At 40.6% G+C, this 21,867-nt stretch overlaps 1 protein-coding gene across 1 annotated transcript in view; it reads right to left on the bottom strand.

Moving 5' to 3' along the window:
- LOC144642038 (intermembrane lipid transfer protein VPS13A-like) overlaps positions 1-21,867 on the bottom strand; it is a 99,389-nt gene that overhangs the window by 2,780 nt on the left and 74,742 nt on the right. The window contains exons 74-95 of the mRNA XM_078501039.1: positions 19,647-19,780; positions 18,787-18,913; positions 17,670-17,789; positions 17,049-17,158; positions 16,480-16,636; positions 14,969-15,103; positions 14,042-14,123; positions 13,208-13,277; positions 12,332-12,437; positions 11,033-11,098; positions 10,902-10,958; positions 9,792-9,928; positions 9,320-9,401; positions 8,677-8,790; positions 7,925-8,000; positions 7,052-7,215; positions 6,309-6,354; positions 5,679-5,802; positions 4,466-4,529; positions 3,938-3,988; positions 3,708-3,799; positions 271-394 (exon numbers count right to left, since the gene is read on the bottom strand). Of these exons, the coding sequence (XP_078357165.1) occupies positions 271-394; positions 3,708-3,799; positions 3,938-3,988; positions 4,466-4,529; positions 5,679-5,802; positions 6,309-6,354; positions 7,052-7,215; positions 7,925-8,000; positions 8,677-8,790; positions 9,320-9,401; positions 9,792-9,928; positions 10,902-10,958; positions 11,033-11,098; positions 12,332-12,437; positions 13,208-13,277; positions 14,042-14,123; positions 14,969-15,103; positions 16,480-16,636; positions 17,049-17,158; positions 17,670-17,789; positions 18,787-18,913; positions 19,647-19,780 (2,238 nt within the window). The remainder of the gene's footprint in view (positions 1-270; positions 395-3,707; positions 3,800-3,937; positions 3,989-4,465; positions 4,530-5,678; positions 5,803-6,308; positions 6,355-7,051; positions 7,216-7,924; positions 8,001-8,676; positions 8,791-9,319; positions 9,402-9,791; positions 9,929-10,901; positions 10,959-11,032; positions 11,099-12,331; positions 12,438-13,207; positions 13,278-14,041; positions 14,124-14,968; positions 15,104-16,479; positions 16,637-17,048; positions 17,159-17,669; positions 17,790-18,786; positions 18,914-19,646; positions 19,781-21,867) is intronic.

The raw sequence follows: 21,867 nt of genomic DNA, 5'->3' as shown, positions 1-21,867 counted from the left end.
GGGAGTGAACTGATCACTCAACACTAGACAACCGGGCTTTATATGGCAATTGTTAAAACGACAGAGAAAGAAACAATTTATATGGACAGTCTCCGATGGGCTAAACCCGCAATTCAATATGACGAATGCCGATGTCCCGGATATAGTGTTCCGCTTTTTGCAACACAATTTAAAAAAAAAAAACATTGTATTTGCAAAGGTGGCTTTATGAATCAACTTAAACAAGAGGGCTATCCGATTTTCATTATACCAGCGATACTACTGTCTTACCGGGACTTTGAGGACGAGTTTTTGCCCGTCAGTTGTTGGCTCCTCTGCGAGCTCACTGAACTCACACATCCAGTCACACTCCCAAGTCTCAAACACTTCTGTTTTACCAGCAACTATGATGTGCCTGCAAAACAGATCAAGAAAAAAACAACAACCACAATTAAACATAAATTAATAGTTTTTGAAACTCAGCAGAGTAGAGCGCATAGAAAGCTTAGCGGGCAAAAACAAAATAATAATAAAAATAATAATGAATAGTAACGAAAGATTTTAAACATGGCGTGCTGGTTCGCTATTTTGTTTCAGCTTCTCGTCCCCCCCCCCCCCCCCCCTTCTCTCCCCTCCTTCCCTCTCCCCTCCCTCACCTCCCTACCTCTCTCCCCTCCCTCCACTTGGAGAAAGAAAGGAATATCTAAACTTATAATGAACATCCAAGTTACAAAACTTCCAAATGAACAGATTACAGCTAGTTTCCAAAGTGAGGAAACAGAATTGCCAACGGAGAAGCACAAACCAAATAGAAAAAAACAATAAGAAAATCAAAGGCTCTATGAGCAAAGTCGTGAATGTGGTATATTATAAACTGATAGCCCAGAATTAGCCAAAATAAATTTAAAATGTCTGCTGACAAACGACAAATTTTGTAATTGTCTATGAAGTCTGTTAAACGTACGTCATAGTTGAGTCATGTTTAAATTTCTAGCTGGTAAGTGATAAATAACCCCATATTCTAACTGAAAACTAACCATCCAGTAGTCCATCGAGGCCTTCTAGCTAAGCAGCTAAGAAGTAAAGATTATTTCAGAGCTTAAAATAATTAATGCTGAGAGAGACACGTATAGTGGTAACAAGATATGAGGTACCTTAAGATGCTGCGAAGCTGGTAATGGAAAGAAGCTAGGGAATTTTTTTTCACCAAACTGTTTCACATTTACTAAAGGGTTCTTTAATTAATGACCAGGTAACTCAGCCATTTTATACAGGACAGTGGTATTATTCGACATACATTTTTCTCTGTTAAAGAATGGCAGACACTGTGACAGAAGGCAAATAGTTAAAAGAAACTAACAGATGCCTCATACATGTGACTTCTAAGTATTGCAATTGGCAGGAAACAGTGAAGTCAACATACTTTATTATCAATTTAGAGGCCTGATACATGTAACAAATGAAAACTGCTGCTTATTTCCTTTTCTGGTATCTTTACTTGCAACCAAAAAGTTCACTTTACCCCTTTACATGCCACGAAAGTCATCAAATGAATGCATTTTAATCAGCCTTATTAATTCGTTTTTAAATAATCTCTATACATTGCTAGCCACCCTGCATAGATTTGGTGGCCATGTTGGATTAAAGGATCTGAACCTTAAAGCTTGTTTATCTTTAACTCTTTGTTTTCAGTAGTTAATAACAATGACTTCCAAATATTTCTTTTCAAGCTGTAGTCTGCTAAAAGTCAATTTATAGAGAGCAGTATTCACTGTTTGTGAAATGAGAGTAAATTTGAAATAAAATTCTTTTTTCTGATCATATGTTTCATACAAGTTACTGTAGGATGTTCATTCCAGCCCACACCTCTTGACAGCCTAGCCCCATGCAGAGTTCAGTGATGTGCTGTATTGCAGGATATTGTTTTGGCGAATCTGTAAATTAATTCAAAATGCTATGTGCCTTGTTAAAATAAATCTGTAGGACAACACGTACAACAAACCATCTAAGTGTAAGCAATTTGTTATTTATCAGCATGGCATGCAACCAGGTTCCTTTTCGGCTGAGATGACTGCATGCATTTATTTGGGGGGTGGGGAGGCATAGGACATGTACAGAAATCGACCTTAAGGTTACTATTGTTATATTAGTGGCTATTACATTTTAGCGATTTTAGTGAGTTTTGGGCGAAAATCGCTAAATTAAATACTTGCTAAAATTTGCCTTGGTCAAATTTCAAGTACCTCCCCGGTACCCCCTTCCCACCCTAATGGAACACAAAAATGGATACTGGTAACTTTGTTCTTTTAGGCAATGCAATTTATGTGCATTCAATGTCAAGATACGGTAGTTTTTTTCTTTTACTGAACATTTATTTTCATCTTAGCCATGTGTTCATCACCGGCCAGTAAAAGCTGGTTTACATGATATTACTAGTTCTTGAAGTTTTTGGAAAATCCCTATATTAAATAGTCGCTAAATCTTGCACAGAAAAAATCGCTAAAATTAATAGCCGCTAACAATAGTACTCTCACCCTTTGAATTAATGTTAAATTTCTTTGAATGTCTACCCCATAGCACTCAGTGGATGTTGACAAAGCAAAAAATTATCTGAGTGCAATGATACACCCCTGGAGAACTATAATTACCACAGTTGAACTAATATGTCCCTTTTTTGACAGACCATGTGTATGAAGAAAAAATAATTGTAAGGGACTGATGCATAATACTGTGTTTACAAATGTAGTTTTGCCTTCAAAAGCAGAGCAAATTTATCATTCACTAAAGGCTTGCTACCTAATGAGCTACGAATGCCAGAGGAAATTTTGATTTAAGTTTAAGTCACGAGATAGATGTACTTGGGAATTTCGTTAACGAGAGTGTGACAACGAATATAAAATATTACTAGATACAAAAACTTGACGAACGTGCAAATAAATGATCGACCGAAAGACAAAGCAAGCCAACTATAGATATCTCTAATTGTTTCGAAACGCATCAGTTTAATCTTGCTGAGTGCATAAGACTAATTTGTAGCGGAAAATACAACCTTATTTAGGGTGATTTATTACTTACCAACTATTTGATTGCATTTCAATGATCATGAAAGATAATTTCATATCCGCGGACTTTCAAAATAAGCTATTGTTCGGCGTGCAAGTTTCTTGCTTCCTTGGCCATCCTTTCCGTTGCATTGTGTGTAAATGTAGATTCGAGCAGTAGCCTCACTAGAAAAATTCCTTCCAGAAAGGAAAAAATATTCGTATTCTCCTGATGTACATCCACAAGTTCGCATTACAACTCGTGAAACCAGCCCTTGTGCCGTTCATCCGCCATTTTGAACTTAATTTAAACTTAATATAAAATTGCCAGGTTACCAAGGGAGTTTACACAAATTTAATCGCAGCAGACCGCAATAAGTCGTTATTCACGACTTAAAAATGACACTTAAACTTACTGACAACAACCAGCCGACAACTACAAGTACAACTGATTGTCTAACATGTCCTTTACTTTGCCTATGAGAATTTGGTACCACACCAACTGTTTGCTTGTGAATATACTAATATTCTTTTTTTAGGAATGAAGAACTTAAGGGTCCCGTGGATGCCGTCAAAGCACTGCTAAGCTCGAACCCTCCCCCCACCCCCCTCAGTCACCATCCATAATGCAAACATAACCTTCATTTTACCCTCCCAATGTACCCCCAAAACTTACGCTGAACTTACTTGTTCGTAATAACCAGCGCTTTCTTTGCATTAAGATGACAGTGACAGAAATATGTATCGTCCGCCAGTGCAGCTTTTGTCTTCTTTATTTCCTATTGTAATATCAAAAACATACAATGGATTAACAGGGTAGCAGAGCGTATTGAAGACGCGTGCGAAGCGAGCAAGACAAATCAAGTTCACCTAATCAGTCACTAACAGAGGTAGTGGAGAGTGTCACATCTATTTACCTGCAGTATGGCGTTTCCTCGGGCCTCATGTGAATTGTAAGGCTTGATCACCTGCAAGGCAAGGTAATATGAAATACATAAGATCTACGAATAAAACAACAGGGAAAAAGATACACCGCGTTAAATTTTAGCATCACTTTATTGTACAGTAACTTGCGAACCGGCGTTCTTATTGTTTTCTAAAAAACCCTGATCGCAGGTTCATTTTAGAGTCGAATGTGACAACATTTCGGTTGTCCGTTTTGTGTCAGAGACTTCTCAAACTTATTAATAATTCAACAAGTTAAAACAACCGTGAAGGAGGTTTGTTTATTTCTCTGCTTACTCCGTAGTTTTTATTTCGATTGAGAAGATATATCAAACACTCAAGACAGTGTTTAATCGGCTATCCAAACACCTTGAATTTCGTCAAAAATGCTCCGCTGCGCGTCGTATTTTTAACTCTATTCTCGGTGTTTGGATATCCCGATGTAACATTGTCGTTCGTGTTTCATATATAACATTATGATGATAATTTTATCAAGTCACCTTATCAGCGTAGAAGCATCTCGGGGGTCTCAGCCGCCGCACTTCACTATCCGTACTAGCTGACCTACAAAAGGAGAAAAGATACAGTCAAACATCTCCTTTCGGGCTCCTCAGGCCATAGTACAGACGCCTCGATATTGCGGACAGTCCACTTGGTCCAAGAGAAACTAGAATTTATAGAGCAGTTTTCAATTGAGTGTCGTAAAACCAAAACCAAAGTAATTACTTTGGCCAATCACAAAGGACACAGACAATCCAGTGAGCCAATCAAAACTTGAAGCAAATACACCGCACGCCGAGTTTCATGACTTTCTCTTCAGTGAAAGCACGAAGCACGGGAAAACGTGCGTGAGTGATTCACGATTGGTTTTGGTTTTAGTTCTGATTGGCTAAGAAAGTGGCGCGAGATTTTTGAACCAATCACTAAGTGTAGTAATTCAAAACCAATGCAAACGCAAATCATTTTCGACAGTCAAGTTAAACCGCTCTATAATCTCTGCTTCCATAATACGCACACTCAGCTCTTCCCATTTGGTATTCGTATTAAGACGTTCAACTACTGTAAATCAACGTAAGGTATTATATATGTACTCGATTATAAAATGCAATTAAAAAGTTTGGGCTGGTATTTACTTTTTTCGCCGTTTTTACAATGAGGTAAAAAGAAAGCGAAGAAAGCGATATTTTCCCTTCCGTTATATTTTAAAAATTCTTTTTTCTTCTATTGTTTTGATCTAGTACCGCGAATTGGGTATGGTTTTTAAGGTTTTCGGTCCTTAAATAATATCTTATAACTGAACTATCCGTTCAAGTATAAGTAAAGCGATTTTATAAAGATTTGTGTCTTGCCGTGCACGGTTAGCCGTCATTTGGGTCGTCACGGAACGCTTCTCCTCCCCTTGAACAGGGTGCCATTTTTCGGTTTTGGACCTTAAATAGGGTATCGATTTTCGCTTTCTTCATTCTTCAATAGGGTCAGGTTTTAAGAAACTTCGCGGCACATCCCTATCCGAAATTTATGGGAGTACCTCCCCCACCCCTCCGGGTAAAGTTTAGTCTTCCTCAGTCTTTTTTGAACTGATCTCTTTGTTATTAAATATACAGAGTGTTCAACAATAAAACAAATCGACGTCTTTAAAAATTCTCGAACTGTTTGTACAAGAAGTGTAGACAATTGGTAGGGAGATTTAAATATTTCGAGCTCCAGACTAACCCTTTGATTCCTTCCAACGTGCTGCTTGCAAAGTCCACCACTCCTGCAGCGGGGCGTGCTAACACACCAACCATACCTTTACCCAGTCCCTTGAAAAACCCGGCAGCACCGGCCTCTTTAGCGCCTAAACAAAGACAAGTCAAGTGAAATATTTACACTGTTAACACATCTTGTGATCAATTGGTAGGACGACTCTTCGTCAACTGTACAACCCCTCAATTAACAACTTAGTTACCGTGCGACTTGTTGAAGGGGCCATTCGCAACAAAGTAAACCAATCAAAACATTGCGAAACGTGGATGGCGAACTTTTTATTGACAGACCAGAAGCATTAAAGCACCCGAATAGAAGCAAATTAAGATCTGTGTTACTTGAATTTGTATACTATCGACACCGTCGAGTCCATCGCAGGTAACCAGCATTTTTGTCAAGTTGCCTAAACAATTAGACAGTACCAGTTAATAGTTCTTGTGTGTACTGATTTGGTAAGCTCACTGGACAGAGAAAGAGAAACAGATGTTTAGTTTTTGGAGTCGAATGTTGAAATTTTACCAGCAAAACATTCTTACTCCGAAGGTATAGGTAAAACCTGACCACTGAGCCAGTTTGATACAGTTTGCATCAACTCACCTTCCATTGGTTTGGTCACTATCCCTGTCACTCCTCCAACAACTCCCTAAAATGGATAGAAAAATAAACGACAAGGTAAGACGTTGCTTGTCTATCGCAGGCAAGACTCACCACCACCATCCCACATTTTGCTATGCCGGTAGTCATTTATGTTCCTGGTTAGAAAGAGCCACTGTAAAAGAGCACTAAACAACGGCTACGGTCAGAGCTCGAACAACTCAATCCGGAGTAGAACGCGCTAACAAAGACGCCATGGAGGGGGAGGGGCATGCAAGCACTTGTCGTGATACCATCCCCGGGATACGTATGCCGTTTGTTGCTAAATAACACGGCATACAGGGTTCGTAACCTTTTCCACAAACAATTATCCAGGACTTTTCCAGGACTCAGGTTAATTTTTTCAGGACTCCAAAATTCACATGAACCCTTACACCCCCAAGATCTCAATCATATTTCTCCTAACTATCTACCATACATTTCTTATGATGTTAGTTCGGAGAATTCTGGTGTTACTCGAGTTTAACAGATTTCCAGAACTTTCCGGGACCACTAGTCTTTTTCCAGGACTTTCCAGGGTCTTCAGGATCCGTATGAACTCTGGGCATACCCTAATGAAGTCAACCCGTCTTTGTACAACTGTCGGAGTGTTCATGATTATTATTTCTTCTAGTATTAAGAGTAGATAATTTGTCAATAGCTTTACTCGCATCGGGTAGAGTTGTGCACGTTACTACAAAACTAACCTCCAGTAGTCCTTTCCCACCCCTGGCGAGTCCTTCTTTGACATTGACTGGTTTCTTTCCCATTGCCTGTCTCCTCTCCTGTTGGTATTTATCGTCCATTGTAAGTGCCGCGATACCTTTGCCCAGCGTACCAGTTATGCGCGAGACTGCGCCAGCTGCACCGCCTGACAAACAAATGCAACACGAGTGAACATGGAGTTATCAGGGTGAAGGGAAGTGAACTTACAGGGTCGCCACTCATTAGAAGCCAAAAAAATCCCTCAGTTTTTCCTGACTTTTCACTGACTTCAAAACAATTTTCACTGACCTTGCATTAGGCGAATTATCCAAATAAGCCAAATGCAATGTTACATTCGCTTCAGCTCCTTCTGCAGACCATCGATATTCTTCTCTTCATTTTCGATCTCTTTACGTTTTTCAAGCGATTCTGAACGCATGGCATTTGAATTCCCTGACTCACTGACGTTGACAAGAACTAAGATTTTCCCTGACGCTTCGCAAAATTCCCTGACTTTTCCCTGACCGTGGCAACCCTGAGTCTTAGAGCAGTTTTCAATTAAGTGTCGTAAATCCAAAACCAAAGTAATTACTCTGGCCAATCACAAAGGACACAGACAATCCAGTGAACCAATCAAAACTCGAAGCAAATACATGTAGCTGGCACGAAGCGCGGGAAAACGTGCGCCAGCAGGTCACGATTGGTTTTGGTTTCAGTTGTGATTGGCTGGGAAAGTGGCGCCAGATTTTTAAGCCAATCACTAAGCGTAGTAATGCAAAACCAAAGCAAACGCAATTTACTTTCGACACTCAAGTGAAAACCGCTCTATCAGGGTGAAAGCGAGTGATAGCAAGTGTACATTCCTTACAACTTACCAACAGTGTGTCCAAACAAGCTTCTAGCGCCGATCGCTAAGCCCTCTGCAAACTCCCCAGGCCCCTGAATGAGACCCTGCAATAAACAAGAAATTTGAGATCAGCCATTTTTTAGAGGTATTTCGCTAACTTTGAAAATACACAGAAACAGCTGCCAGTGGAAATCATTTCTCTCTTTCTGCCGTCAAAAAGCTTTTTTCCCCTTTGATCGAACCATTTCCCAATGTAATTAAGTCGACGCAGGACTTCAACCGAACGCAAATCACTACATGACACTACAATGAAATTAATGAAATGAAATCACTACGATGGAATGGCCACTATGTGAAGCACTGGTACACCGTAACGATGTTGATGTGAAAATACATCGACAGTATTTCTCACAAGATCACAACGATTCGCTCTCTTGCCCTCATAATCTCTTGACAACAAACTACTCCCCAAGAACGCTGTAGTAACAACGGGTATCTCTCTCAACATCAGTGAAACGAAGTTAAACCTACGCCAGACAATGAAAATTAGTATAGAAAATCGCTTGACCTCGAGTACAATTCGTGATTAATAGGTACGGACCGGGTTAACTTCGGAAATCTTAAGATGTGTGTGGGTCAACTTCGGAAGACTTCGGGTCAACTTTGGAAAGAAAAGTAATAGGTACTCCAAGGGAGAACAATTTGGGTTCAATTGTACTGCTCTCGTCCAATCATAATCCAGTAATTATGTTAATCGTACTATAAGCCATTTAAACAAACCTGGTAAGGTTCGTAAAAGAAGTCTATTGCTCCTTCCTTCAGGCCAGTGATCAAGCCAAATGGATTCCCCAACACATCAAGTCCTAACACCAACACGTACATCTGCTTCACAGCCTAACAATCACAGAAGATATCATAAAGTGTTACTCAGTATTATTGTACAGATGATAGTTTCGAATACAGGGGAACCCCGTTAATTGACTAAGCGGTTTGCGAAAAAAAAATTATAGACAAATGTATGCCGGAAAATTAAAAACGTAACTGAACGCTTTCTAGCCCAGCAACAACCTTCAAACTTGGTGAATAGAAGCTTTTGCCTAGTATTACGATTCATAAGTTCTCCAGAAATCAACTTTTGAAAAAAAATATTTGCCGTTGGATTCGCATACAAACACTTCAATTTTTACCCGCGATGCCCACCCGTCATAATGGCGGCGAAACCCGTGATAAGGTATATTTTGGCCGACCTAACCTCGTTATTAGTAGGTTTATAAAATAAACAAAATAATATCGTGTTCAAATCGACTTCGATTTGAACACTCAAAAAGAAATTTCATATCTCTGTGCAATCATGTATTATCCTCAATTTCTAGGTGGTCAAAATCCCAATGAATTACCGCAGTTTATATAATACACAATTTACCTGACTGGTGTAATGCTTGACGGCGACGTCCATCAACTGCTGTTGAGTGTACACTTTGTCCTTAATTTCAAAATATGCAAGCCTACAACAACAAGGTTAAATATCAGACTACTCATCACATAGACTTGCATGCATGTAGCTTCCATTACCAAAACGTTTATAGCGGTTTTAATTGATTATCGCAAAACCAAAAGCAAAGCAATTACTCTAGCCAATCACAAAGGACGTAAACAATCCATTGAACCAATCAAAACTCAAGTAAAAATACGTAGCCGATGTGAAGCGCGGGAAAACGTGCGCGAGGGAGTCAGATTGGTTTTGGTTTCACTTCTGATTGGTTGAAAAAGTGGCGCGAGATTTTTAAAGCAATCACTAAGCATAGTTATGTAAAACCAAAGCAAATGCAAATACTTTCGACACTCAAATGAAAACTGCTCCATAAAAGCCCGCCAATGGCCACTGAGTAACTTACTTGAATTCTACGTCTTGTACTTCAGTGACTGCTACTCCAACACTCTTTAGCAACAGGTTCAGAAAACTGCCGCCGATATGAGTCTGAGATTTATCACCGTCTGCTGCACCGCCCAGCTGAGAGAAGCTCAGATGAATCTGAATAAACAAAACAAACACTTGAGCAGTCAAAGGTTAGGCCATATATTTTACAAGGTAAAGGGGGTAGGTAAAGTCTGCATACAAGCCTAGTGGGCCACTGGAGCTTACCCCGGTTTCTGTTGCACGAAGGGACTAGGAGTATTTCTAGTCACCCCTAGATGGGATGCTAGTCCATTGCAGGGTTACCCCCTAGCATCACATTTGTCGGTACTCATTTATACACCTTGGTGGAGAGAGGCACTTTGAGAGTAAAGTGTCTTGCCCAAGAACACAAAACAGTGACCCCAGCCAGTGCTTGATCCGGACCGCTCGATCCGGAGTCCAGCGCAATAACCATTAAGCCACCGCGCCTCCCACTCGAGCAGTCAAAGGTTAGGCCATAGTTAACCTAGTTATATGGCCGAGCTTACAAGAGTCGATCCTTCTTGGGACAACTCGAAATTTTTTTCCGAAAAGCATGTGTCTCCGACTTACTACATGTAACATCTTCCTCTCAACCAAGCTTTTGAAGGACAATGTCACGAGAAATCTTCTAAGTTTTCATGTAAAATAATTATAGAATTACGAGAATGCACTCATTGTTAAGCAAGATAACCATTCAACAACAAAAGAAATGCATGAAATCATTCCCCAAGATGTAATAAGCCGCAATCAATGGTTTTTAAGAAATTATCTTCCAAGTAAAACTGTCAAACTTGAAAACGTCGTTTTAGACCACCTCTTTCCTACCAGTCTGTACCCAAATTCATACCAACACCTTCATGGGATTATCAAATTGCATAAAATCTTGGTGATACCACCCCTTTACAATCAATCATTTCTTTCCGCACAATCAATTTATCGCAATCAATCCCATACTAATTTGTGTCCCCAAATTAGTATGGGATTTTCCCAGGCTATGTGGCCTTAACACATTAATAAAGTTTATCTATCTATCTACAAACTACAACTAATATTAAGGACGACTTACCTTCAGTGGTGATAGATGGAAGTAATCAAAGAAATTCCTATTGTCACTCAAGGCAGCCTGAAACCACAGAGAGACATCAAGTACAATTCAAACAGGCTCAAGTACCAAAGGAAGTACATTGACATACAAACCTGCACAGCAAATGCCTCTCCTAGCTTGTCGTGGACCCGTTTTTGGTCCAACGAATACTGACTGGCCTGCAGAAACAAAGGCACTGTGTTATACAGTGGAAAACGCATTGCGTATCAAGAAATGCGTTTCAACTTTGATAACAATAGGCTTTGTTTTACAAGGGAAAAATGACCCAATATGGCCATTTTTGAACAATGGCGCAACAGCTTAAGAACACACGAGGGATTTGACGAAGTTTCCGATTAGCATACGAGCGGGAAATTTAAACGCTCGAATTCTCCCCGGGAGGGTGATACTGGTAGGTTTTGTTCAGTGCAAATAGCGACAGCGCGGGGGACATGTAGGGGTGACAGTTGCATAAAGGTTAACAAGTGGAAAAAAGTTAAAAGGACACTGTCACAAGGATTTTAATGCTCTTCGGTAAAAACTACTAAAATTGGCAAATACCGTAGGTCTTCTCGCACATGAAATGCACCTGGTACATCAAGATGCAGATATAAAGTTAATTGTTGTTAAAGGAAGAAAGGAGCCATAAAAATTTTTAGGAGTTTTTCCAGGGCACAAGGACAAAACTTGAAAAAATCAGGCTAATTTTTTTTAAGTTGAGATCTAAAGTTCCTGATGGCATCACAATGATTTGACTTGTTTGTCGCTTCAATACACTTGAATGGTGATTTTTAACAAAATTGGACCACTATTCGTAGTTTCCATATGTCTTTAGGCTCTTGAGTTTTTGAAGTGAAACTGGCGACAGTGTCCCTTTAAGCGGTCAATGAAAAGATAAGCTTTGTACATCGCATATGCGGAGATATTTAGTAATTGTTATCCTCCTAGTTTTACCGGCTCGTAATTGGATTTACCAATAATACGTTTACAACGTTTTCCTACGAAAGCCATGCACATTTTAACTTCAAATTCTAACAAAGTTGGAGGTGATGAAAACCGAACTGAAGTGGTGATGAATTTTTGCGTTTGACCGCTGTGAAGTTTAATGGTGTGATGGCACATGTATCATGTCCCCTGATATCAAAATATGATGACTGCTAATTACATGTAACTGTAACAATGTCGAGCAACTTGACAGCACTCATTTGAAGAAATGGGGAAAAAATCACTATTTGAGTTTTCGGGCTAAACCTAAACCTTAACTAGATTTCTGCGGCCCTTTGGGTTGAGGGTCAAACAACGAAAACTAGTTCAAATGCATGACACTTGGACGTTCTTTGACGCTCTGTGACTCTTGAATTTGCTTACTGGTGAAAAGGGGCTCATGATCATGGTCCTTATTACGTTTTTACCTCTTGGCTCCTGTCAATGGTGTCAGAAGAGAAAAGACCAAGAATAGCCATAAGGAACCCCATATCAACTTTGACCTCCATCTCTTGAATGAGGACTTTAAAATACCTGGGATAAGGAAAGAGAAACAAAATCAGATAAGCAACCTTATACAGTTGATACGTCCAGCCTTAAATCGTTAAAACATTTCAGCTATAGCAGGGTTGCAAATAACAGTCGGTCATCGGACATTGGCCGACCAAAATTTGCTTATGTCAGTCGAAATCCAAGTGTGGTCGGACATGATGTCCGGACAATTTTTTGATCGTAAATCATTTTACGGCAACGATGAATAAAAATCTGTCCAACCACAATTTTGTTTTGTCCGACCAAGATGGTGTCTTAGTAGGGCATATGTCCTTTTAAGAGAGAAAAAATTATTTGCAGCCCTGCTGTTATAGCATAATAACTTACTGTATAGGGCGTTTAGAGAAATGGGGAAAGAGAGACACGGTATGAATACCAACAACTAAGACACACATAAATCCTGATGCAAGATTAACAGTTTCGTGGCACTTGTTCTAAAAATACGTCGAAAGGTTAGGAAAACCAGTGTTACATTTTGGACAGCGTTTTCGAAATTCATTTTTGTTGGCATCTGTTAACCTTTATTCCCAACCGAAAGTAATCAACATCTAACTTTTTCTTACAATATGAAATACAGTGCCAGGCAGACAAGTGTTCGTGAGGTGCTGACGATAAGGAAAATAATCAAGTAGGAGATATTGTCTTAACTTACCACCAAATTCTCAAAATTCTCAACAATATAGGAAATGTTTGTCAATCAAAAGGGAGAAGTAATATGTATTGCGGTCCAAGATGACACCATTGTCACTTACTTGATTTCATTGACATGTGTGTGTTCCTCCTGTTTAGTAACCAAGCTTAATTCAACGTACGGCTTTGGTGCTGAAACACAAGAGTACTGATTGTGAGGATAATGAAGAAATAGCTTTGCAGTAAGAGGAAAACTTGAGCCCAGCAGTTCAAAGCGGGATTAAGACAATTTAGGATTAACCTCATATATGTTAAAGATTTCTGTCATAACAGTAAACTGTTTTCCTTTTTTGGCTTTGACTTTAAATTTCAACTTAAACTCCACCTCTGACTTACAATTAGCAGCGAAAAAACTCTAAAAGAGGAATTGTTCCTAAACCTAAGTCTTACAAATCGGTAGCTCAAAGTATCCCCGGGTTACATGGCCCATGATTACACATTTTCATGGTACCTTGATTTTAAGTAAGTGGGAGGTGCGGTGGCCTAATGGTTAGTGCGCCGGACTCCGGATCGAGCGGTCCGAGTTCGAGCCCCGGCCGGGGTCACTTGTGTTGTGTTCTTGGGCAAGACACTTTACTCTCATAGTGCCTCTCTCCACCCAGGTGTATAAATGGGTACCGGCGACATAATGCTGGGGGGGACCCTGCAATGGACTAGCATCCCATTCAGGGGGGAGTAGAAATATTCCTAGCCGCTTAATGCTACGGATACCGGGATAAGCTCCGGCAGTGTGGGCCGCTTGGCTCGTGGCTTCTCCTTCTTGATTTTAAATGACTCAAAGCAATTTGCACATATTCGTGATAGGATTGTTAAACTGTGACGTTATATCTGCAGCTTGATGCGCCACCAAATTAAACGAAACACATCGGCAGGAGTGAAAAACTTGGTACGCTTACCGTTTTCAGCAGCGAGAGACTTTGGAGGGGGAACTGGGTAGAGAACAGTTTGGAAGGTAGCGCCTGGGACTTGGCTATCAATCTATGGAGAAACAAATACAGTAACAACCATTTAGTTTTCAAACTGAAGGGCTTTAAAAACTACAGAAAAATAAGGTGGCAGTGTCACCAACTGAAGATTCAGTGCTACTTGATAAACCAATGAAGGTGTTGGTATTACAGTATAATCCAGAATTTTTGAATCCTCAGACTCTTGAAACTCCCGATTTCTCGAACCAACTTTTCGTTTCCGTTGGATAGTAAAACGAAGAGAGCCAACTTGGAGAGCCAAGTTATGGAATAACGATTCCATTGTAAATGGTAGTTTGAAAAGGTTACTCAATAAGCCATTTTCTTTTTACAAAAAAGCGCCCGAATTGCGTAAAACTTCACCGCAATTCTGAAACCAAAGCACGGTATCAGGCATGATAAGCTGATGTTTGCCCCTCAAACATCACGTGCCTAATTTGCATTATAAGGCGAAAACAAACATAGTGACTATCGCGAATAATACTCAAAGGTAATGTTGTTGACCAGTGAGTGCACCCTCATAATTCTGGCATTGGTTTACAAAACACTTAGTAGACTTCTCCTGATACTACCACCTAAGAAATTTTGATTCTGCAGCGTCGTAAATCATTGACATTTACACGATTCTAACTAGACAGTAAGTTCTCGACAAGGCCCTAATAGTGACGATTTTTTTAGGAAGCCGAGCCGCCAACAAAGAGCGAACGCTCGAAACGTTAGCTTTCCAAATTCGCTGTAATAGTAAATCTTTACCTTTATGGCATTGTGTCTTTGGTCACTAACTTGGGAAAAATGTGTTATTTACTTTCAAGGTCGAGGTCGTTTTTCAGCTTTAATTGCTTTCCCCTTTTCTCTTACCTGAACTGAGTTAATTTTGGCAAAAAAGCTCATCTCGTTTGGTGATGCAATGTACTCTAGAGAGACACCTGGTGTGAAAGTTCTTCTAATGGGCTGACGTGTAGGCCGCACCATTTCCATCAGTTGGAAATCAACCTGAAATAAGCATAACACATATAAAATTTTCAGTGTAAATCTAAGACCTTTGACGATTTTAACCCACATAGAGTGGTTTTTACTTGAGTGTCGAAAGTAATTCGCGTTTGCATTGGTTTTGCATTACTACGCTTTGTGATTGGTTTAAAAGCTCACGCCACTTTCTCAGCCAATCGGAAGTAAAACCAAAACCAATCATGACTCGCTCGCGCACGTTTTCCCGCGCTTTGTGCCGGCTACATGAGTTTTTGGTTTACTGGATTGTCTGTGTTCTTTGTGATTGGCTAGAGTGATTACTTTGGTTTTGGTTTTACGACACTCAATTAAAAACTGCTCTACAGCGCATCGACTGCGGTACACAAGTTACCGGTTAATACTTGATGACACTTAGTGATTAAAACAAACCACTAGTAAACTGTTGTACGAATTTCAATCCAATTACGTTCCCACAGCCCTCACTCCTCCCTTTTGCCGACCAGTTAAAAACAAGACTGTTGGTACGAGATTGGTGAGAAATGCGATAATCGAAAGCATGAGCACTAGGTTTGAAAAGACGTACTCGTGCTCAATCTCGTACTCGTACTCAGATCTAAAGATCCCTATTAGAAGTAGTCCTCGATTTCTTCGTATGTGACTTTCACACAAAAGTCCACATATTTTCTTGTGCAGTTTTTCGATTAGGACACCAATTTCCGTGTAAACTCGGAATAGCGCATTCGTAAGTTTTCGATAGTGTTCGGAGAATCCGAAGTTTTGGTAAGAGGTGATGGGAATTCAGAACAATGACCCTTTCGAGTAAAGGTGGATTGCCACTGACGCATAAATTTTTACGTGCGTTTACGTACGTGAAAAAATTCAAATACAATGTATGAGCGACTTGCGTACACGTTTAAGCAAGTCGTTCATACATTGTTTCTAAATTTTTTCACGCATGTAAATGTACGTAAAAATTTACGCGTCAGTGAAAATCCACCTTAAATTTTTTCACGCACGTAAACGCACGTAAAAATTACGCATAAGTGGAAATCCAGCATAGGTCGCCTTTTTTTATTCGCGATTTGGCACAGCTTTCAAAGACTTCAGTTCATTTCAGCTCAGAGTGCTGCCTTTGCAATAACATCTGCAAATGGTTAGATGTTCTAGTCTTCTCGGATAAGGACGATAAACCGTAGGCCCGTCTCCTGCATCTTCCGTGTTATATGGTCAGCAGGTGACGTTAAAGAACCCACACACTTATCGCAAAGAGTAGGGCACAGAGTTCCCGGTGTTGTGGTTTCACGAGTTGGTGCTTCACATAGGGTTAACCTCATTGCGCCTTTCCCCCTTGGATAGATTTGTCCAAGAAAAATTGCTATGACTACTGACATGATACTGACCTCCAAGTCACCGGACTTGTAAATGTAATCTGGAGTGCCTCCCACTGACAGATCTTGTTGTATTTTTGTCCAAGCAGCTTCCAACTCATCACAGAGGCGCACCTTAAGGGTCTTCCATCGTCCTTTCTTCTTCTGCTCTTCCCAGATAACATCACTCCTACAAACGTAGAAAAGATACGGAAAGATTCAGTCTTACAAGAGTTTAAACTAATCTATTTATGGCCAAATTCCTTACTGTTATTACTTTTTACAAGAAATGATTAACTTCGGAAATTGTAAAGTATTGTCTGTCCTGAAACGTGATTTTTGCAATTTCTGGTATTAATAAATGGAATAAAAATGTCATTAAAGCTTGAAGTGGCTAGGTGTATAACTCCTCTCACTGGATGGGATGCTAGTCCATCGGAGGTTTCTCCCCAGCAATCTGTCAGGTTATCCCAACAATGCCCAAGAACTTAACGCAGTTGCTCCCGTCAGGTCTCGAACCCTAACCGTTCGATCCGAAGTGCAGCAAACTAACCATTGGGCCACTACGCCTCCCACAAAACAACCAAAAGTATAGTTCTTACGGTCTGATTCCAATGTAGGCGACTTCGATGCTCTTTTCATTGTTAACAAGAGACAAGCCAACACCTTGAAGACCCAAAGTAATGCTCTGGGATGGCCGTTCTTTTTGTTCCTTAGCAAAGAAAAGAAAAAGACAACAAACTATTAGAATCTGCAAAGATACGAACAATGTAGCCTAGTCAATTCTTGGGTGTTACCCATCTAGACAGTACAATACCCCTTGCTGTAAGGGAAATGGTCAAAACTATTGTACTCAGACAGGACCCACCACTCTGCAAAAAGACAGGTGGTCTCTTCATGTACCCCCTTTTCCCACCTTAAAAGATGGTGTCTTGTTTGTATACCCCCCACTCTATCAGGAGTAGAAACTAAGAAAAAGATTCAAACCTCCTTGTGCCAGTTCTCTTGCAATACAAGCTTCATGCACACCTAATATGAAAGTCTAAACTCAAATTTTAAGGCCAATAAATTTTGTTCATTTGGCTTACCAAACAGGTGGAATCTTGCATAGCCCCCTACCCCTACGCAAGGTGGGTCCTCGTCGAGTACACTTGTTATGACCACTAGGACAGGTATGAAGCTGTTGCTTATTGATTTTCTGTACAGGATGATAAATTACTTACCACTTGTGCTCTGTAAGCCAGTGTAAAGTCATCAATGATCAGCAGGACTCGCTGCAGACCGTCTAAGAATGCTGCCCAGTAAAACTTCTTACCATCATGCTCAAATGAATCATAACCCATCTGAAAACAAAGCACAACAATTGAGGAGGACTTTACTTGAAGTATAGCTCCTCCCAAAAATAATGCTGTTTTCTGAAATACATACTTTTCAAGTTGAAGCTGAATAACAGGACAAAGAAGAGTTTGAATGCAAACAAACTATTGTCCACCCAGTTTCTTTACTACAAACCCTTAACTGAGATATGCGCCCCCTCCCCCCCCCCCCCCCCCCCCCCAATAAAACACACACACACACACACACATAAAGGGAACCCAGGGGTAAAGTTGCTGGTAGCACGACAGAAACTTATGTTCAAGCTAGCAATTCCACTTTTAAAAGTACGAAACAAGGACAAATTGTAATTAGGTTACCGACTTTTCCAAGACGAAAGGGCTAAATTTTAGAAAGTCCATCCGTCCGTCTCTTTCAATTTGAGATCAAAACCTCTTGCATACGTGACTCATGACAACAACCGATGGATAGCTTCAGTGCACTAGTATAGTAACTTTTAAAGACACTAGACCATGGCGTCCATTGATGTGCATACCGTATTTATTCGATTAAGCGCCCTGGGTGCTTATTAAATTTTTGGATCTTGAGAATGGGCGCTTATTCGAGGCTGGGCGCTTATTAAGTTTTCGCCATATCTCGCAAGTAGTAAGTTTATTTTACAACAAAACAATAAATAATAATAAAACGTAAAGATGTACCAAAGCAAAATTTTAACTGTTCATTGAAAGTTTCTGTTAAATGCTAAGAAAACGCGGTCTTCGGGGAAGTCTCTTAGTAGTACTTAGCCAATTTTAATCTCAATTTCAATAATAATCAAAGTACTCCCTTTGTGCACTTCAGTATTTTTTGATTGAAGGGGGGTGGGGGTGGGCTTATTAACTTTTTCCTACCTACAGGGTGGGCGCTTTTTCGAGGTGAGCGCTTATTCGAGGTTGGGCGCTAAATCGAAAAATACGGTATGCCTTTTTGGCTGCCCTATAAACGGTAACGACACAAGCTACACACCCTCGACAGGTCAGTTTTGATTTTCTGTTCAGATCCCTTGATAGACCAGACAAACTCCTTTGTGGAAGCAGGCTCGTCCCACGTGAACAACACGCACTGGTTGGCATGTAAACAGTGTTCCTTGCAACTAAACAAAACAAAGACAAGCAGCTGAGAAAAATACTCAAAGGCCTGGCAAAACGAGAAAACGTGTTTCCAGAAACACCCGTAGCGCGCGCATGTTTCCCCGATGTTTCCCAGTTTTGCCGCATAGGAAGCATTGTTTCCAGCATCAATTTTGGTTTCCAAGAATCAAAATTTGCTTCTGCTACACCGCAGAAACATTCCGTGTTTCCGCACGGCATGGAAGCATGGCAAAACGAGGAAACAATTATGGAAACATGTTTCCAGCTTGTTTCTTGAAAAATGTTTCCTCATTTTGCCAGGCCTTAAAAGTGGAAAAGAAATAAATACAAACATGGAAGCCATCTTTAGGACTTATAATGTGGAAGTAGCAATAGGTGACACAACCTTTTATTCGTTTCTAAATGTGTTATTAAAATTGGCTCTTATGTTAGACTGTCCACAGCCCTCTATTTTTTCGTGTTTTTTCGATCGATGAGCGTGCGGTGAGAACGGCAAGAGAACTGGACGCCACCGCAAAACGGAAGAAGCAAGGGGGGTAGGGGGCGGGGAGCGAAAAAAATAGAGCCTACAGCCTCTACTACAGTCTACAGCCTCTCTATTTTTCTTTGGCTCGCTTCGGTCGCTTCCCGCCCCCCTACCCCCGCGCACTGTGGACAGTCTACTGGAAGAGTACAACGGTAGGAATGCAACCCTAGCCATCAGCAGGACTAATGATACAGAATATGTGAAGTTACCCGAGCTGATTGTAGCAGATTTCTAGCTGAGTACAGTTTTCTATCCTGACTGGTGCTGATCCAGTGTAGTATGGTACAATGGTAATGATGGCAGCTGAATCTTTGGTCAACATGTCAGCACACACCGCTCCAACCTAAGAGAATGAAAACATTGTATTAAAACAGTACGTTTGTGATACAGATTTAGAGCAGTTTTCAATTGAGTGTCGTAAAACCAAAACCAAGGTAATTACTCTGGCCAATCACAAAGGACACAGACAATCCAGTGAACCAATCAAAACTCGAAGCAAATACATGTAGCCGGCACGAAGCGCGGGAAAACGTGCGCGAGCGAGTCACGATTGGCTCTAGTTCTGATTGGCTGAGAAAGTGGCGCGAGATTTTTAAGCCAATCACTAAGCGTAGCAATGCAAAACCAAAGCAAACGCAATTAACTTTCGACACTCAAGTGAAAACCGCTCTAACCCCTGAACGATTACTTATTCCTACCTTTTCTTCTTGAGTGGTGTGAAACCCACACTACAAGAAAGTTATAAGGAAAGTGCAAACCTGCTAAGAACAAGGTACACTGGGCGCAGTAAGATGACGTGTTTTGTGAAGAACGCCGCTGCTGCAGCCTAATCCTGATGCACACTAGCGGCGAAAGTACAGGACACCAGTATAACAAATAGAGAAGATTACTTTTCACTTACTATCAAAACCACTAGAGTGGTAAAACCGCCGTTAGGAATTTGAATCGGCGGCGGCACAATTCTTATCACGTGATTGAAAAAATTGTCACGTGGATTCTACTTATTCATCGGGAAAGCCAACAAAAAGCCTCGTGATTTTAAAAAACTCGCTGCTGCAAAACCCTCTAAATTAAAAAAAAACCGCTTTTCTTTATTTGAACCCGCGGAGGCATAGTTCTTATCACGTGATTGAAGAAATGTCACGTGGACTAAAAAAAATTGTCACGTGGTTCGTGTTTCCGAGCGTCTGGTCAGCGATAATGTGATTTTTAACGGTCGTTCCATGGTCATGTAAACACTGCTTTACCAGAATTTGTATGAACGATAATGACGCTATCCAGGCAACAGGGACGGAAACTCATGAGATGTTTTCAACCTTAATTAAGTCGGTATGTTGCCAGTGTACGGCTGGCAACATACCGACTTAATTAAGGTGAAAACATCTCATGAGTTTCCGTCCCTGTTGCCTGGATAGCGTCATTATCATTCATACAAATTCTGGTAAAGCAGTGTTTACATGGCCCACTGGAACGACCGTTAAAAATCACATTATCGCTGACCAGACGCTCGGAAACACGAACCACGTGACAAAATTTTAGTCCACGTGACATTTCTTCAATCACGTGATAAAATTTATGCCTCCGCCGTGAGTCAAATTTAGAGGGTTTTGCAGCAGCGAAGTTTCTTGGCTTCCCGAATAAGTAAGTCCATTGTGACAATTTTCAATCACGTGACAAAATTGTGCCGCCGCCGGTCTCAAATTTCCTCGGCGGCATTTAATTAACCCTGCATGATTGAAAAAAAAATTGTCACGTGGATTCTACTTATTCATCGGGAAAGCCAACAAAAAAACTCGTGATTTTAAAAAACTCGCTGCTGCAAAACCCTCTAAATTAAAAAAAAACCGCTTTTTCTTTATTTGAACCCGCGGAGGCATAGTTCTTATCACGTGATTGAAGAAATGTCACGTGGACTAAAAAAAATTGTCACGTGGTTCTGTTTCCGAGCGTCTGGTCAGCGATAATGTGATTTTTAACGGTCGTTCCATGGTCATGTAAACACTGCTTTACCAGAATTTGTATGAACAGTAACGAAGCGCTATCCAGGCAACAGGGACGGAAACTCGCGGATGTTTTCAACCTTAATTAAGTCGGTATGTTGCCAGCCGTACACTGGCAACACCGACTTAAGGTTGAAAACATCTCATGAGTTTCCGTCCCACTGATGCCTGGATGCTTGTCGGTGCAAAATCTGTGCGGCCCCACATGACCATAGACGACCGTTAAAAATCGCGGCCAAACGCTCCGTAACAATTTTTTTTGTCCACGTGAACCGATTTCTTCAATCGACATATACTCCGCAGAATTTAGGCAGCAATTTGTAGTTTTTAAAATCACGAGCACATTGGTTTTCTAATATTTAGATCCACGCAGACAATTTTTCAATCGACAGAACCTCTCAAATTCCTAACGGCGGCACAATTCTTATCA

This window comes from Oculina patagonica, chromosome 1, assembly GCF_052425735.1.
Source record: "Oculina patagonica isolate OP01 chromosome 1, crgOcupat, whole genome shotgun sequence".
Taxonomy (NCBI): domain Eukaryota; kingdom Metazoa; phylum Cnidaria; class Anthozoa; order Scleractinia; family Oculinidae; genus Oculina; species Oculina patagonica.
The sequence above is the reverse complement of the archived record's forward strand: the minus strand, read 5'-3'. Positions and strand labels throughout refer to the sequence as shown.